Genomic DNA, 19,031 nt, shown 5'->3' with positions numbered 1-19,031 from the left:
ATATTCTTAGAAAAAACATCTGGGATCAAGATTTTCCTACTTGTTGGAATCAAACGTCTGTGTTTTTCTCTTCGTCTACATTCTGATGCTAACTTGTTTTTTGTTGGCGCCAATGTCGTGTTTAGCATTACATAATTTCTTCTTGCTCTTCTGTTTGTTAGTTGACGTAGGTCGTAGCAGCAGGCACACTGTGTGATGGTCATCCTAAATTTTTGACACTTTCAGAATTTTTTCCCAAGCTATCTTTGGTTGTGAGACCAGGACGACGGCAGTCTGTCAACCTGTCTCAGTGCAACGTAGGACCACTGTTTTAGAGCCACAACCAAAAATATTGCCACAATTGGTCATTTTTTTGTCTGGGACAACCTAAAATTGCACAGTGTATTCCAGGCTTAAGTGCTGGCAGTGGAAAAGCCAGGGTCATGGTTACTGAACCAAACTGAACTGCTTTGTCGAATCACAGTGTCAGATTCTGCTGCTTTGTCAGCTTTGGTTCACCTCCTTAGATTTCACCATAAGTTGCCCCTGATATCTTTGTAAATACCCCTAACAGCCTTAAGTTTTCCATGTCTGATGTTTCCCCTCATTCTGCTTCAAATAATAAAAAAGCCATACTTCTGCATACTGCAACTGAAGTCTTTTCCTGAATAAGCAAAGAATCTAATTAACTCCATAGCTCTTCTTATTATTAAACCCTCATGACTTAAAAGCTGCTGAACTAAACCTTCACTGACAATCAATGTTCCCTCTACATTGCAGACTTGTAGGACCTTTGCTGAAAAGGCGGAGGCATTATCTAAGTTTAGACCACTTCCTCTATTCTTGTGTAGACAAGCCTCAGCAGTCCATTTCAAGCCATGATGGAAAACACCCTCCTGCCCTTAGGACGATTTTTCCACAAGCTTGCATGTCAAAATAAAATCCCTGAAGGAAAAAGGTGGTTGTGGTGTGGTTAATAATAATAAAGGGAAATATCTCTGAAGGACAGAACATTTCTGTAGCAACACCCACTGAGATTCTGCTGCTTTTTTGTTGAGTTTACCCTGCATGTGGTGGAAACAAACCCACTCCTTCTTAATAACCAAAGTCAACTAAAAAGGTTGCTACTTTTGAGCCAACATGTTGCAGCTCAGTGGACAGTGCTGACTCTTGCTGAGTTTCCAAACCTGAGAAATCAGGCTAACTATGCTCATCGACTTCATTTAAAGACTGTTACTTTTTTTTGCAAACTCATTTCCATGACTAGCAGGCTGCCTGGCATTTTTCGCTGACTGAGACCTCACAAACGCCATAGCAAGTAGCATACACGATTAAATGCAAAGAAGTTAAAGTGGTATTCAGTGATGTGAAAATTCCAATGTAAAAACTTTCCACCTCTTCCTCTGGTGCCTTGCATCACTCAGATAAGCCCCTCAACCAAACTATGCTCCATCATGCATGCTGACCCTCGTCACTGCATACTGTAGGTTGGCTTCGTTGATATTAAAGGAAAGAAATACTAACAGCTGATCAATACTCATCTCAGACCCATGTCACATAAAAGGCTGGATGATGCTAGTTAGCACAAAGTTGCTGTGGTTAGCTAGTTACATATAAGCTACTCTGATTGACTATTTGATTCCGCTTCAGAAAATATTTTTTTGAAGAACTTATTAAAAAGGTTCACAAAATGAGCTGGCACACTTTCATCTAAAGAAAAACCTCAATATAATTATACCAGTGAGCCACAATAATCAGAGATTACTGACTTGACCAAAGCTTGAATTAAATAATGTCTCCTCATGTGGATTTAAGTTTGGGGAACTAACTGTAGATTACCTACTACAAACTACAGGTTGCAAGTGTGTTAGCTTGGCATGCATTAAGTACAATGTACAGTGCTTAACAAATTTATAAGACCACCTGTCATATTTGTCTCAGAGACCATCCAGCATCATGAAGTGCTTTAATGCAGACTCTTTCATTTTCTGTGAGCTCTCAACGTTTTACCATTTTGAACAGGAATGAGGAATTTCAAACTGAATTCACCTTTTTATACCCAAATTTGAGCCAGCTCTCTGGGCTTCTCTGAGAAGTCAGAAATGAATCAAGCACAACATTCAACCTCTAAAACTAATTTTTCTTATCAGGAATGCAAGTAAATAACTATAATTTGGCATATTAATCAAGAAATATTAATGTGCTTTACTATTTTTTCAGTTTTTTTGTAAATCAGTAAATTTGAAATTTCATGGATAACAATAATAATTATATTTTAGCATAAACCTTACTTTGGGTGGTGGTATAATAAATTTGTTAAGCACCGTAGGTGTGCCACTATTGGGAATGCATTTCAAATGTGAGTTCTACAGGGAACTGTTATCATTGTTATCTTTCACTGGAGTCAGTTGGTGAATCAAACTCTTGCCGGCGCCGGTCAGCAGGAGAGTGAAAACATTTGTCCAGTAAGAAAAGCTTTCAGTGTGGTTCTTTGCTCTTCTTTAAATGAATAAAAGATGTCCAGTTCTGATAAATATGAAGCTAGCTGCATCCATGCATATCTCTTCACCATCCATCTTTGTTTACAGGCTTGCAGCGCAATTACACCCAGCCCATAGCTTGCCTCTCCTCAAATGATGAGGGTTAGACAGGTCATCCTCTGGGAAAAACTCAGTTTGCAAGATAGTTCTGCCTGATGACAGACATGGAATCTGGCTAATCCATTGGCTTGCAAGGTTATAAGCCAATGTCTTCAAATCCAAAACAACAGCCTCCATGTGTCGTCTGGTCAGGGCATTTACAGGCAGTTCCACTTCCTGGTTTAAATGAGCCTCAGAAATCTGGAGAAATTCATGAAAATCTGTTTGGTTTTTTTAATGAAATAAAATAAAAGATAGTCAAATGAGCTTTTCACTTTTTTTACTTTAATTACAAAAACTGAAAAAAGGAAAATTTTGAAAAAAATGGTCAAGTTAAAATAATAGTATAATCATAGCAAATCTGACTCCTGCTGTGTACATGAATAAATACCTCCAACAGTCCAGGCTAATGCAGTCATGCAGTTATAAGACAGACCTTTTTAAATTTTTTATTGAGACCAATTAAACAATACACACAAGACCCAAATACATACAAGTACTACAAGGACCATAAACATGTATAAACACACAAACAGAAAGCAAACACAGAAGACAAAAATAATCATGGTCATTATTCTTCTAAGCATGGCCATTTTCTTTTGTATTCAAGTACTGTTCCCTGTCTATTTGAAATAATGCCCTTTAACTGAAAATAGCGTTTCAAAAAGGAAAGACAAATTGGGACTGTCAATCATCCTTTTTCCTTTAACTCAAAAATAAATCTCTTACCCAGTAGAATAATTGTATTTAAAACACTTAAACAGCTCCTTTTTAATTCACTAAGTATTATTGTTTAAGGGCTCATTGTTAATGATAGGGAATATATGGCTACCCATTTTTCAGAAAAAAAGAAAATTTTGTTGTTTTTTCTGAGATGGAAACAAAATATTGAGAAAACATCTCATTTTTCAGCTTTTCAAACTTCGAAAAAACAGGCAAACAGCTCCATCAAAAACAAACAAAAATAAGAATAACAAGAGTTTCTCCTTATTTTTTCAGCTGGTTTCAACCACAAAACTGAACTGCCTGGAAATACACTGACCCCGTCTATTCGTCACAGCTGAACATGTGTTAAAGACCACAGGCATAAAAGACAGATCTTCAGAAACTATTTCTACAGATGAGCAGAAGATTTACATAGCTGTTCTCCTTGACTGTTTTTGAGAAGTACCTTTAGTGACTCCAGTACATTAACATATCTTTTTTTGAGCTGCAGTTGCATCTCATTTTCAAACGGCATCACTACGTGATAAATGCAAATGTTAAAAAAGCTGTTGACCAGAGCCAGGATAAATCACTGTAGTTTTTCATTCATTTTGAATTTGTAAAGCAGCTTTGGAGCAGCTCCACGACCAGGAAGGAGAAAACTAGTCTTTGTTTACATCCAGGATTTTTCCATCAAGAAATGTCGACCAATTCAAGAGTATTTTGCATGCATATCACACATTTTGGTCCATTTGTAAAGATCACAAACACAAACAAACTCGACATAATTGTGGTATGCTTGGGTTTTTATGATGTGCTTCTGGGTTCATGATGTTTTGCATCTATCATGATTTAGTTTTGTTCTCTTTTGCTGTTTTGTTGTGTATTTTTATTGTCCCACCTATGCCAAAGCACTGTGGAAATCCCTGTTGTGAAAAGTGTGATACATATAGAGTTATTAATGGAACAGATTTGTCCAGAATTCAGACCAGAGCAAACAAACAATAGGTGATGATGTCCAGTCTTACAAACCTCAAATGTTGACCATGCGAAGCCCCACTGGTCTTGACCCAGAGGTTAATGACTTTGTTTCACATTTTTAAAATGCATTTCCTGATACGGTCCATAAAATATGTAAAATGTGCTGCTTCCTGCTGAGCCTTTCAAAGGAAACAGATGAGCTTCCTGAACCCAAACTTGGCCTTACTATAAATTCAAAGAGTTGATTTAAGGTGATTTTGAGAAGAACTCAAAGTCCTCATATAACCTGTTTAACTTGTAAGGAAAGGTTAAGTTAGGGACTTGATTTACTCACCTCACCAAGTCAGTCATACAGGAGCCAACCACCATCACATCCACAGCCTGATCAGCCATTATCTGATGGAGACACACATGTTTGTTATTTCTATAACAGCAACACTCATGATGATTCTTCATTGGAATTTTTTTTCTGATTTAGGATTAGAAATGTTGAAGACTTGACCAGCCTTTTGCATAAAGCCTATTAAAAACAAGGACAAAATGTAAAGCACAGCAGACTCCTCGAGGGCACATCAGGAAAAATATGTAAACTAGTTTCCCAGAATCATCCAAACAAAAAACACTTGATATTATTTATCTCCTACATTAGCATGAGCTCAACTGAAACAAGGATGAAGGTAAAAATAGAGCATTCATCGCTGGCTGAGTTGGACAGGTTCCAGTCTTATTGGGGGTGGAGGTGGGGGGGTTGTGGGGTATATCAATGCAACACGACGTGCATGTACCGCAGCCCAGCAAAGTCTATAATTAATTCAATCCTCGGCTTGTATCAGAGCTAATGCTAGTGTGTTAATCTCCTCAAATCTCTGCCTAGGCAGTGAAAGATTTTGAAAGCCTGGCCGCTGGCTGCAGGACGGCTCAATTCTCTCTCCCACATCTTGCAGTATATTGTCTCCTCTCGGCAGGCATGCAAAGCTAACCTAGAACTCCTGACGTCTCTGCTGCAGGAAAACATCAGTAGATGTGCATTGTTGGACCACTGGAAGCATCAAGGAAAGTTCTCCTCTCGTGTTGAATGTGGGACTGAATTCACACTCTGTATCTGATCATCCTACATATGAGTTTGCACAAAGGAAAAGATGTTTAATCATTGATTTAAACTGTAACTACACAAAAGGTTCACCTCAGCCCACAGAGAAACAAAACATATGCATAATGAATGAATTAAGAGATGATTTAGGAGTTGACTCACACATCTTTAAGACTACAACAAAGCATGCTTTCAAAGGAAAAGACTACATTGGAATGATTTCATCGAAATGCAAATCCAAACTGCACACATTGGGTTCAACAATTTAAACAGAGCCATGAGCAAAATCCTAAGAGAAGGGGGTTGGACCCCTGTAGAAAATCTTTAAAGATTATATATTTAGCTTTACTTTGATAGGGCAGTTTAGAGTTAGCTGCAAAATGATTGACATCACCATAACAAGACAATTTCAGAAGTTAACATGATGACTATAATCAGCAAAACACTTTTTCTACTCCCATTTTATCCCAACCTCATGTAGTTTTTGAGGAGACTCTTTTTATTTACTGTATTATATTCAGATCCACTCAAGAATACCTCAAGGACAACTGTTGGCACTTGTAGACCTAAAAAGAAAGACAACTCTAATGTCCTCTGATAAAATTCACAAGGAAAGGATGGATGAAAAATAACTACACATACTTTGTTGTTGATGTTCCAGATCATTCTGACGGCCACCAAAGGTGGGATTTCTGGCATCTGATTAATAAGGGGGAATTATGCATATAAAAAAAGAAGAAACCAGGCACTCAAAGAATGAAAAAACGAATAAAAATAAGGAAGGAAATACTTAGAAAGCCAGTATTATAATGGCCAAATTTATTTAAAAAGTCAACATGTTTTGACCATGTCTTCATCAGGACTTACTTTTTTCATGTTTGGAGTGTCTGGTCTTTTCTTTAATTGTGCTTGACTCCTATAAAGCAATGACCTCTACTAGGGACAGCATTTTTCAAAATTTCTAAGATTCATTGAATGAGATAACGACATTTTCAAAAAGATAAAACACGATTAAAATTTTTTTTTCAAAGTTATGATCTTCATTCCCTCCAATTAGTGTGTTTTTGTAAATAACCACATGATAATTGTAAATGATCTCTTGGTACTCTTCTTTTAAGAAAAGTTCAGTTTTATAAGTAAGTACGTACAGCAGAAACTGGAGTGTTGTTTTTAACTCTTAAATGTCATTTTAACTCCATCCTGAGGGAAATTTAATCTTGCAAAGCAGATGGATTTGCCCATTTCCATGTTTCTCACTGGTGAATCCAACTTGCAAAGCTCCCATCTGAACAGATTGGGCCCTGTAAGAGAGTAACAGGACCAATCAGGAGTAAGAGGCACTATTTTCGGGCGTGGAGGAGTCGTGATATAAGCAAGCAGTGACAAGAGGCCGGTGCAATTATGGCAAACGATAAAAGCCGTGTACTGACATGTCTACAGTCGCCATGATTCATGTTACGCAGTTTTCTATGGAGTTTACTCCTCAGTAGCGGCGCACACCTACGTCATCACGTTTTGTTGCTCTGCTTGGCTGGTGAAGATATGACAGACACAAAGTTCATCCAATCACCCTCCAAGTTTTTTTTTTCAATGGCTCTGCCCTTTCCCAAACGCAGTCTATGGGAGGTTATTCAGATGGATGTTGCCTGTTGTACAGTGATCACTGCTAGGATTCTTTCTCTCCTGTTTCTGGTGGACAATTGCTGTATTTTATGTGCACTTCAGCACAATAAGTGAAGTTATCCAATTTGTTAGTGGCTTCCTCTTTGTGGCCAAAGGTAGTCTACAGGAAAGAGCGGTTTGTTGATTCTGATCAAAGAGAGTTTCACAACTCTGCACTGGGTTCTTTGCTCCTTCCTCACCAGAAAACACCTGACTTTACAATCAGCAATCTTTTTTTGTTATGAAAAATGCATTGCAACGGTACATTAATTGAGATTGTAAAAACACAACTGAGCCAAAATCTTTGTGTTACCAGTATTTAGGGATAGGAATCAAGAACCAGTTCTAGTTTAGAGCTGGTTTTAATTGATTCAATCGCTCAGCATCATTTTCATTTAATCTTAACAACTCCCTTATTGACGCCTTACTTCCACGTACCTTGAAGCACTAGGTCTCTTGAGAGGCAGTCAACAAAGTGAACAAGAAAAGAGAAGTGGAGGAAGTAAACATGGTGAACATTCACAAAAACAGGCTAAAGCAGTTGAAAGCGTGGCTTCATTTCTCAAGAGAGTGAAGAGCAACGTCTGTCAAACAGTGATTTCATGCTGGGCATGCATCTTTTTGCACAAGAACTGTTAATTTTGTACAAGAGTTAAATTTATCTTTATACATTCAGAGATCTAGGATCCAGGGAGTAGTTTTATATTTACTGCAGGGTTTTAGCTTAAAAAACTGAGCAGAAGTGTTGTATTCTTATTAAAGTTCAGAGATTGAAGGTCATGAGACCAGTTTGTTTTAACTGAGACATTTAAAAATAACTGTATATTTTAGCATGTTCTCCTCCAAAACATTTGATGTGCGACATTTTAGCCCAAACGGTTTATTATAGTCAGTAATTGAAGTGTGCTTGTCATTGACTGAAGGTGGCATACCTCTTGCTCAGTGTTCTGAGAGAAAAAGACTCAATAAAATTATAACCTATATAGAGGAGAACCTATATAGTCGACTATATCCAAAGAGAAACTTCACAGGAAGGAATCAATAAGGGATTCGATAAAGAATTAAAATGATAAGATGAATCAATGATGGCACTGATATCAATAAAATCTTATCAATTCTCATCCCTACCAATATTTCCATTTTCTTTAGAATTCATTACATAAATATTAACACCTTACAGTGTTACTACAAGGATAACACTGTCATCGTTTAAGAGTAAATTTCTAACCGCAGCATACTGAGATTAGGTATTAAATAATAATCCAGGCTTACAGTATTCAAGTTAAAGGCTATTTTATGAAGTGAAATGTTTTAACTGCATTTTGTGTCAGACTTGCAAGAATGATTTGTGCCCGATTCCTGCAGTCTCACCCCAGAATTCAGGCCTTGTTTAATGATCGATGAACAACTTAAGCAAAATGTCGGTTCAAAGAAACCTTCAGACAGACCAGTTGCAGCACTACTCATATGATACTGAGTCAGACATCCCAGCACACAGCCGACTGTAAACATCTAAAAGCAGCTCTGACATGGGGAGGAGGAGGCAGGGCTCTCAGGTCAGTGAGTGTCTAGGTCTGCTCAATTCTGATCATAAAGTCGGTAGGAACAAGAAGAAAACCAGGAGTTAATTTAGCCCAAATATCATCACGAAATAATTTTTTTATGTTACAACACTGCTCAGAAATACCTGCATATCGGTGCTGCTAATTTCCCTCTCTGCCAAACACAGTGTAAAAGTGTCACTTTTAACTCTGACAGTGTTAATGTGACATATCTGAAATCCAGAATTGCATAATAATTAAAGCACCTTCTGCTGACCCCTGGAGAATTAGGACCCCCACTTTGAAAAACACTGACCTAGTAGGTATGTTTTTTCTGCCCCACACACAAAAGCTGTTTTCTACTAGGTTCAAATCTGGTCCCTGGCTCCTTTCCTGCATGTCATTCTCTAAACAATACCTGATTTCTGGCTGAATGCTGTGTCCCATGTCTCGAATAATGGGATGAAAGACCAAAAAAAAAAAAAAAAAAATCTAAAAAAATAAAAAAATGGATTCTTTCAGTGATATTTTAATGAGATAGTATCATAGATAGGCTGGTGCTTGGGAGAAAAATGAATCAAATACATTGCAAGCAGACTTTGAAACACTGTCTACATGCACATACCTGTTGGTAGTTTTTGTCCAAAATGCCACTAATGTATTTGTGTAGTTTTGACAGTGTTTAGGAGTTTTCCTACAAATTTTGTCAATTGAATTCCAAGAAAATCCAAGGATTGGATGCCTAGGACTTCTTTTTTGTCATAGTGTTGAAATTGGTACAATACAGTGTAATTTCTACTAGTATTATACCAAAGAATCATGACAACCCTGTTTTTCATGCCCTTATGTCATCTTTTCATTTTAGATTTCCAAGTTAGATGGTAAGCATTTTATTTTTGTGAAACATGTAAAATTAAATGCTGTCACAAAGATGTATCTTCAACTTCATACCACAAATATATGAAACTTGCATCAATACTGTAGTTTTGTTCGGCATGTTTTCCGCTAATTTAGGTATTTAAGTATTAATGTGTAAACATACTTTTAGATTCCAATGCAATGACTGTGTAAGAGGATTTATCTTGGATAAAACATTCACTTTTTCTATAACTACAGAACAGAGATGTAACACTACCATTATAACTTTATGAATCACTCATTTGAATTAAGAGCAGAAAAGAGGCATAAGGCCCAACATCTTTATCATGTAATTACTAAATTGACAAATGAAAGTCTGCTCCAGCAACTCCTATTTATGAGTAAATGCTCACTCGAGTATAAAAAACAGAAGTACTTAGGAATAATGAAGAGTTTTCAAAGGCCGATGTAATTACTTTTAAGTGAATGCAACTATTATTAAATACAGAATGTGGAAAACTGGCTTACTTAAAAGTTTGATTTGCATCCGGATTTTTATTGTTAAAAATAAGCGGGAAGCTTATCTTTAGGTGTCCTGTGAATGTCGCAATGCCATAAAACAGCGCTATAATGCTATCTCTGAAGAAGCTTCGGGTTCAGTTCAACAATTTCCCCAACTCTTGAAATATAGGAGCATTGTTGTGAAAAACGTCAAAACAGAAAGGAAACACTTTGCAATTTTATCAGACGAACCATAAAGTAAAACAAAGCACACCGAGAAAAGCAGTTCTTGGGATATCAACCTGAATACTGACCTTGCATTCAAATTTGTTTCAGCAAAGTAGACAGATACAGACAAGTGACGGCCAAAGTGCACAATGACAGCGGCTGAACGTTTTCAGTTTTGCCGTTTATTTATGAGGATTTTGATTAATACGTAGAAATATATAAAGCAATTTATGTTTTGAAGAACAATATTGTGACACATAAAATACTTTTTACTAGACAAATAGTGGAAAATATCAGCCAAAGTAGTGAAAACTCTATTTTTTTTTAAAACAGGCATTGGTAAGAACGACTAAAACGGGGTCTTTCATAGGACCCAAACAACATGTACCGGATATACTGAGGGGATGAAGTAAACATTGGAATTATTTGCTTATATTTTTTCTTTTCAGTCTCTTCCAGGTAGCCAAACTCACATTACATACTGTATTTGTATGGACAGTTTAAAAGTAGGTTTTAAGGGCAATATATTGTTTACATTTGTGCCAATTTAAAGCTTAATTCTGGGCTAAGCTAGCGAATGCTAACGAAGCTAAGTTTGTAAATGACGCTATTGAAAGTGCAACTTTAGTGTATTTATTGACTTATAACACTTGAGAGAGAGTTTATATATAATTGAACAACGGTTATAAACATTACTGCATTGTCTCAGTTGCCTTACCCATTTAATGTTGTCAGTCTTAATTTAAAGTAGGAGGGGAAACCGTAAGCAGTGCTACAACGTATATGTTATGGTTAAAAGGGTAACCATGTCAATCAGTGACTTTCAACTGAATCTGTCAGCTGTCGTTATTGTGGTTGTCGCAGATAAAACAGTTGATGGAGACCGGAAGTATCTACGTTAATGCTAGTTTTTTAAAAGGGTGTTCCCCTGTTAATAATGTAAAAAAAATAATCATAATAGGTATTACCAATTCAGAGACTTGCAGTTGAATTTCAGACGCATTTGGCTAAAAGTCGCCGGTTGACACGGTCACTCTTTTAACCATTGCACCCCGTGCCTTTTCTTGCTACCTGCGTTGTTTTAACAACGTACAGTCTAGAGCGGTGGTTCTCAAATGTTGTGGCAAGGTACGCTAGTGTGCCTTAAGGCAGGTGAGCCGTGGGAATTTTTACCATACGTCATGACTACAACTTGTAACCAGGCCTGCCCACATATCTGGCTGGACCCCTGAAAAATCCCAGAGAATAGGACCTCCCCAGTTGGGATTCATTGATGATATCAGTGTATGTGTGTTGGATCAGTAGCATTGGTGCTAGCATCCTGGCAAACAGTTACCTCATTAAGAGCTGAAAAGCATGGCAAGCTATTATTGGGTTGAAATTCGTGGTGAAATTATTCCTTCATGCTATTTTTAACCAAGTTAACCAATTTTTTCTACCCATTTTGCCACTTCTTTTGACAACTTAGACCATTTTGCTGCTTTTTTTTTTTTTTTTTTCAGCATTTTTGCCACTTGTTAGTACTTTCGACCCATTTTTGCCACTGTTTTGAAACTTTTTGCCACATTTAACCCATTTTGTTACTTTTTTGCCACTTTTTGCCCAATTTTTCTGTAGTTTGGCCATTTTTTCCCACCCGTTTTTACCACCTTTTAGCAATTAGCCCTTTTCTGCCACTTGTGATAGATTTTGCCACCTTTTTGTCAATTTTTGCCTGCTTTTTAAATCACTTTTAATCCTATTTTACCACCTTTTTACAACATTTAACCCTTCAAGGTCATCCGTAATCCATTCTTGCCACTATTTTGACACGTTCAACAAGAGTATGCCAATCTCAACCCATTGTTTGGCCATTGTTTTTTTTTTTTTTTTTTTTAACCAATTTTCATCCATTTCTGCCATGTTTTTTTCATCACTTTTAACCCAGTTTTGCCACCTTTTGCCCACTTTTGCCATCTCCATGATCCCCCAGTTGGCTGGGCCCCAGAAAGCTCTCCTCTTTATCTCCCCAAATAGGCCACCTTGACTGTAACATTATTTAAAAAGTCTATTTTGTATCGATTTAAATATGGTGTGCCTTGATATTTTGGCTTAACTTTAGGTGTGCCCTGTGTGAAAAAAGTTTGAAAACCACTGGTCTAGAGGAATATAGGTTTTTTACTCATTAAGATAAATCTTTTCCTCATGACTTGACCCAAAACAGACTAAACCTGGAAACAGTGAACATACTTTGATATACACGTAAATTTTCCATGCCACCAGGAAATGACAGCTAAAAATGGCTGTCACTTACATGGTGTAGCTCATGATCTGACTTCTTAGTGAAAATCAGTGCTTTACCTGGTTCAGAATCCTGTTTAATAAATCACTTTAAAGTATTGACTGTGTGTTTTCCTGCTTTCCTACAGACCCCTAAGAGTTGATAAAATGAACAACATGTCCCCTGAGGTTGCACTGCACAGGATCTCGCCTGAGTTGCGGCCCTTATTGTGCAGTGTTGTGCGGAATGGCAGAGTGGGACTTGACTCCACAAACTGCCTCCGTGTCACAGACCTTAAAACTGGGTAAGAAGATAGGGCAGACCATTAGTTCAATAGAATAACATAACCATTTCGATCACAAGTTTTTGTCTTTGAGCATTCATGATTCCTCTGTTAGTTTGTCATAGTTGTAGCAATTGTGTAACATTTATGCATGGCAAAAAACAAAATAATGTGCAGTCCTTTTTTAAAATCCAAGATTTCTTGACCTCTGTTAGTCTCTGTTACTACTGCTTAGCACTGACTGGATGGATTGTATTGACTCCATAACTATGTCAAACACTGATGCAAAGTCTTCCTTTGTTTTTTTCTTTGAACTGTTAATTGCACTCAAGATTTAACCTGATGATGTGCTTGAAATTGGTTATCTCTTGCCACAACCCTGCATGTAGTGATTTATTTGGGAAATAATGAGTCTTTTCTGAGTCTTTTCTTATGTAGACATCGATTATGCTTGTACTTTCTAAAAACTGTCATTCAGTTTAAATTAATTATTTAAAAATAGTCAGAGCAACATTCAATCTGGGTCTGTTCACACCATAACTGGAAGCTCTGTTGCTAGACAGTTATTGACTGATTTTGTCTTTTGTTGTTCTTTTTGGCATCCACATTCAGGTGCACGTCTTTGACCCCTGGCCCTTGCTGTGATCGCTTCAAACTTCACATCCCCTATGCTGGAGAAACCCTGAAATGTAAGTACATGAGAAAATCCCCTGTTTGACTTTAGACACTGAAATGGGTTTGTTAACTGCTGTCCTTGGCTCTGTTTATCCTTTGAAATTGAGAAATAAAAGGTTGGAGGGAAACAATTTGCAAACAGTTAGCAATGCAGTGATTACTACTTAAAACAGTGTCTCAAAAGGTTGAGGTTTCCCTTTTTTCCAATGCTGTCAGGGTCTAATCGATTGGTGGAATTGTGTACTAGAGATATTGTAATTTGTTAATATTGCAAATCAGAACTCCAAATTATCCCTGTTTTGCCAAAACATCTCATGTATATGTCAGGTTCCCGCCACGTGACATAATATTACCAAGCTAAGGTTCCTTCATTTGTGTTTGTGCTGTTCTTTGCAGTGTTAATTTCGTTGAGTAAAACTATGACTAAAAATGTTCATCAACGGCCTTTTTTTCCATGACAAAAAAATTACTAGGACTAACAAAAATAGAGCTGTGATGACTAAAACTGACAAAACACTTAGTTTACTTTTCATCAAGATGAGTTAAACTAGACTAAAATGTAATTTAGTTTTTGTCAGACATTCAAAACCCTCAATATTTCTCCACTGTGGGTAAATATGTCAAAAAACAATGCATCTGTCTCTATTCTGCCTCTCAGCTATAGAAAGCAGGGACTCCAGGTTTGGCAGGGTGCAGAGAAGACACTACCATGATTTGGTACCAAATTTAGGCAAGAGAATAAATGCTTGGACTAAAAGTAAAAACTAAAATGTGAGAACTTTTTATGGACTAAAACTAGACTAAAATGTTTTGAGTTTCCGGCGACTGAAACTAGACTAAAACTAAAAAGGATAGAAATGACTAAAATGTGACTAAAACTAAAATCCATTTTATTTAAAGACTGAAACTAAGGCTAAAATTAAAAATAGATGCCAAGTTAACTCTGGTTCTTTTGCCCACCTCGTCCTTTTGTACCAGTACCTGTGCCCAATTGGCACATAACAGATTGTGTGAGTGTGTCACCAAACAAGACACCCCCCCCACCCCTCCACCCCCCCACACACACATGCTTTATGATCACTAACACAAAAAATAGGAACCAGTTAGCCTATTTAAAACTGGAAGTGAAGTGGTTAAAATCAAAGATTTTCAACCCTGCAAGAGAGAGAAAAACTTGAATCTTTAGAGTTTATTGAAGGATGTTCCATTAGCTTGGGGAGTCAAAGGAAAATACGGTTTTACAATGTCAAGTAAAGCTCAAGAGATGTTAAAAACTTGCCAATCAGTAGTGGAGATACATTGATTACCATGAGGCTAATTTCCCTGTCTCCTGGCTGCTTACTAGACCAATCTTCTGTTGCATTCTTGAAAATATTTAGCTCATTTAAGTCATTTAGTTTGCTAAGTATTACACTTATTACTAATAAACAAGAAAAATTATGATTTAAATAAAGATTAGAATTCAAGCCATACTAGGAGACATTTTAGTCTTCATTAGATCCATTTCTGACTGACAGAATTATTTGCAGTGGAGCCACTGTGCCAGGTTATTTGGTTCACAGTTGAGAGCACTTGGCTTGTGCTTTGAAAAATAGAAACAGAATAAGTTCATTAACTTTATAACTCAGTTACAGTATCTGTGATTAGTGAGGATCATGCGTCTTCTTGTTTACAGTGACCTTTGTTGCACATGTTGTGTAAAATCAAAACTGAAGAAGAAGAAGGAGTCAACTGGTCCAATATTCAGCATATGGCAGATTATTTGTTTTGCCATTTTATTTTACAGATGACTGAAAAATTGAATCAATTTAGTGTGCAGCCTTGGCTCTTATGTGATGTGCGTCTTCCCTTGGCTTTTTTCACATTCCACTATGATTGTTCTTTTGTCACCTTTTGTTTGTCATGGTTACGTATGTGAGGTTTTTGTGAACTGTAGCAGTTGTAATGATGTTTAATACACACATTAACTTGAAAAAGGTTAACAGATTTCATAGATAAAAAATCTCCTTCATTGCTGTTGTGCATATTTACTGTTGTACTTAGTTGGTTTTATTTCTGTCTTTAAGACAGGACCTTTGTGGTCACCATGGGTAACCACACATATTCCACCTCTCGTTTCACCTGTGGTGTAGCGCAAGGTTCTATTTTTGGATCCACTTTTGTTTTTCATTTATAAGCTTCCTTTGGGTTTTATCATTCAGAGTCATAATCTCTCATTTTTTATGCTGATGACACACAGATATATCTCCAACTGTCCACGTATCACCACCACAGCAAAAAATGTAGGAGTAATTTTTGATGCAGACCTCACCCTTAAAAAAACACATCAAATCAGTTGTCCATCCCTGCTTCATTCACATCAGAACAATCTCTAAAATCAAACACATCCTGCCCCCAGCTGATCTAGGAAAAGTCTCCCAACTGGTCTACTTCCTCCTCTTTTGCATGACCAAAAGATCACTCTCACGCCTCAACTGGTCAAGAACGCAGCAGCAAGGCTTTTAACTGGTTTTAACAGACGACATCACCCCTATCCTCGCTTCCCTCTACAAGCTTCCTGTCACTTTTAGAATTGATTTTAAGATTTTACTTATAACTTTTAAAGCTTTTATGGGTTATATTTCTAAGACGCTGACCTCTTATGACCCAGATCCTCAGGCGGGGGCTTCTTGGTCGTTCTAAAGTTGAGATTCTATCAAAAGAGGGCGTTTGCTGTTGGGACTTCATAACTTTGGAAAAACCCGCCCAAGGAGATAAGGCTCCCAGATTCATCTTAAAATCACTCTTTAAGACTCACTTATACAGACTTGCTTTTATGTGATGTCTTCTTTAATTTGTTCTTTTATTTTTATTGCTCTTTTTTGTTCTGCTGCTTTTACTCCATTAAGCTGTGCCTTTTCCTTCCATTTCCATCTTAACATCCTCTGTTTTTTATTCACTTGTTTGCTCTATTTCTTATCTGCTTTTAATCCTGTTGGCCTTGTTTTACCTCTAATATTGAATTTCCCTTCGGGCATAAATCAAGTTCTTGTATTGTGTTGTATTCTAATGAGGTGATGTCGTCCACGGCTGGGACATTATTTGATATTTAGATTAAACTGCATTATGGCCTGTTGCAATTTTCAAATCAAAGAAGTTGTAATATTTCTTTAAACTGAAATTTGGGCCAAAATACCTGTTTAAAATTTTTTTTTTTGCAGCAGAGATGTTTTGCATTACATATCATGCGATCATTGAAGTGCTTTTTTTAATAGTTTACAAAAAATCCTGCTTTCTTGACTTTTGTACATTTTTCTGATAAAATATGAAATATAAAATCATTTCAACTAGATGTTTCTTCAAAATTGTTCAGCCCTAGTTTTCTCTAACATTGTGTTAGTTATAAAATATAGCATGATTCACTGCTTGTGTTTGTTGGAAAATAGGTAAGATGAGGAACTTAAGGAATAATTGTGTATCAAATCGCAATATAGGAGGAAAAATCCCAATTAGATTGTTTTCCCAAACCATTCAGCCCTAATGTCGTCTTCTCATATGTGTGTAATGATTGTTTTAATTTTATATCATACCATATTGTCTTTTCCTAGATAGCTTTTGTAATTAGTAATTTATTAGCTTAGTTTTTTCAATGAAAGGATTACATATTATGTTCTAAATCCATCATTTAGACTACTGAAACTTGCCTACTGTGCATATATGTTCCAAATATCAACTTTTGGTCTTATTAACTATGAAAAATCAGAGTCAGTATCATCCTTGAAAAGCCAATATTGGTCAAACCCTACTGAAAAAAGATATTAAGCAGAACTTTCTTTTTGGGATATATGATAGATATTTTTATAGTGAGACAATAAATCTAAGCGCAGAGACTGAATGAGAATGCTGAAAGTAAGAGCGATTGATAGCCTGTCAGTAAAATACTTCACAAATACAGTATTGCTTATCAAATCAATGATAAGCAACTACACATTAACATAAATGTTTTGATATAGCTGTTATGAAGCGAGCAGTTTGATCAAAACCCCCCACTGGGATTCCTCAAGCACAAAAACAAGCTGAATATTATTGTGGTCAGACTTAATCAGTAACCAGTAAACATGGTGCAATTAGAATTTTTACTGGAAGAGATTTTCTCTGCTGAATCAAGTCCCCACATCAGACACTCTCTCCTCTGAGCTCGACTCCTGAAGAGCTCAATGGGAAACATCAGTCAGTGTTGTTAAGTGATAATAATTGTGGTTGAGAATGAATACAACTCAGTGTTACTGGAATTGTGATGACTCACTCCAATCGGGCGTGTGTTTACACACGCATCCTGAAAAGATAGCATCAGTAGCCATCTCTCAGTTTGACATGAGCATTTCAGTGAAGTTGTACGTTTAAGTATCTACAAAAGAAGCGTGTGTGTGACTTGACTTTGCTTGTTGTCTGCAAAGTCTTGAATCTTGGAGGAAGCATCATGAAGATGAATATCCATATCCATATCCATGTACACAACTGCACCCATTCATTTTTCTCATTTTTATGAAGCAGATTCTCTAGACAACTCTAGAAGCAACTCATTCTCCACCTTCAAAGTTTCAGGTCAGATACGGATGCAAGCAAGGTCTTTTAGAACGTCGAGACAGGACTTTGTTGAGCTCAGTCTTTTTTTGGAAAGTTTATTTTAATTTTCTTAATTGGCTTTGATAGAAAAAGGAAGTAAACAATACATCTGAATCAAACAATGTCTAAAATCATAAGATAATTAGGTCTGAGCCTGCAGTCTGGGAACATACTGTAGAACATGCCTTTTTCATTAAGAATGTTTTAGCATTGGACTGAAAATGTAGCCACACTTAAAAAAAATAAAAAAAATAAAAGCATGTCTAGTCAGGGGAAGTTATTTTTGCTTATTTTGCAGTATTTTCTGAAACTCTGCTCAGGCAGAGATGGTTGTGGTCAGTGTCAGGATGTTGTTGTTAGACTTGAGGAGTTTAAGGTGAAGAAGAACAGTTGTGGAAAGTGGTCATAATTAGGGATGTGCATTTCATGAAAAATGACTCTACAAAAGTTACTTTTAATTGTTCGAAAACATTCATATTTGGACGACATGGACCAGGATGGACAACTGATTTTGTAGTTTAATGCCTATTTATATGTAATGTGAATGACCTTTAAAAAAAACTTACAAAAACTGAAGTGACAATGTGCAGGTTGTAAGTGCAATGTGCAATCTTTGTGCACCTCAAGCTTTAGCATAGCTGTGCATGCATAGAACTTAAGAAATGAAATATTTAACTACTAAGTTAAATAAGTTGTTTAATTGTTCATATGTATAAACTAGGGCTCTCAGCAAAATGCATTAAACACAGTTGATTAAGGCCCATAATATGTGCATTATCATTTTCTTAAATCAGAATTAATTCTGTGCTTTATTGTCTCTTTCAGCACACTTTGGTTAAGCCTCTGCAACGTCTCCCCTGCAGCCACAATGATGTAAAATAAGTCTGTCACTGCTCCTTCATGTCTCTCAAAAAATCCACAGGTAGCTTAGTGCAGGGGTTCTCAAGTAGGGGTCAGGGCCCCCATGGGGGTCGTAAGACACTGAGAGGGGGTTAACTAGATGGCATCCAAAAACAAAGAATAT

General features: G+C 36.8%; 2 protein-coding genes across 5 annotated transcripts in view; one reads left to right on the top strand and one right to left on the bottom strand.

The window, feature by feature from the left end:
* The window catches only part of rbks (ribokinase), a 70,722-nt gene extending 60,373 nt beyond the window's left edge, over nt 1-10,349 (bottom strand). The window contains exons 1-3 of one of the 4 annotated variants that reach the window (XM_041813515.1): nt 6,543-6,676; nt 5,285-5,415; nt 4,639-4,700 (exon numbers count right to left, since the gene is read on the bottom strand). In XM_041813515.1, coding sequence (XP_041669449.1) covers nt 4,639-4,697 — 59 coding nt within the window. In that variant the 5' untranslated portion in view covers nt 4,698-4,700; nt 5,285-5,415; nt 6,543-6,676. Of the gene's footprint in view, nt 1-4,638; nt 4,701-5,284; nt 5,416-6,542; nt 6,685-10,270 lie in introns of those variants that run through there. The other 3 variants (XM_041813513.1, XM_041813516.1, XM_041813514.1) reach the window with 3 other exon arrangements.
* Nucleotides 10,350-10,543: 194 nt separating this feature from the next.
* Nucleotides 10,544-19,031, top strand: part of babam2 (BRISC and BRCA1 A complex member 2) — a 143,513-nt gene continuing 135,025 nt past the window's right edge. Inside the window, exons 1-3 of the mRNA XM_041813525.1 lie at nt 10,544-10,643; nt 12,593-12,748; nt 13,340-13,416. Of these exons, the coding sequence (XP_041669459.1) occupies nt 12,612-12,748; nt 13,340-13,416 (214 nt within the window). The 5' untranslated portion in view covers nt 10,544-10,643; nt 12,593-12,611. The remainder of the gene's footprint in view (nt 10,644-12,592; nt 12,749-13,339; nt 13,417-19,031) is intronic.

This window comes from Cheilinus undulatus, linkage group 18 (assembly GCF_018320785.1).
Source record: "Cheilinus undulatus linkage group 18, ASM1832078v1, whole genome shotgun sequence".
NCBI classification, from domain to species: Eukaryota; Metazoa; Chordata; class Actinopteri; order Labriformes; family Labridae; genus Cheilinus; species Cheilinus undulatus.
This window is presented reverse-complemented; position numbering and strand designations above follow the sequence as displayed.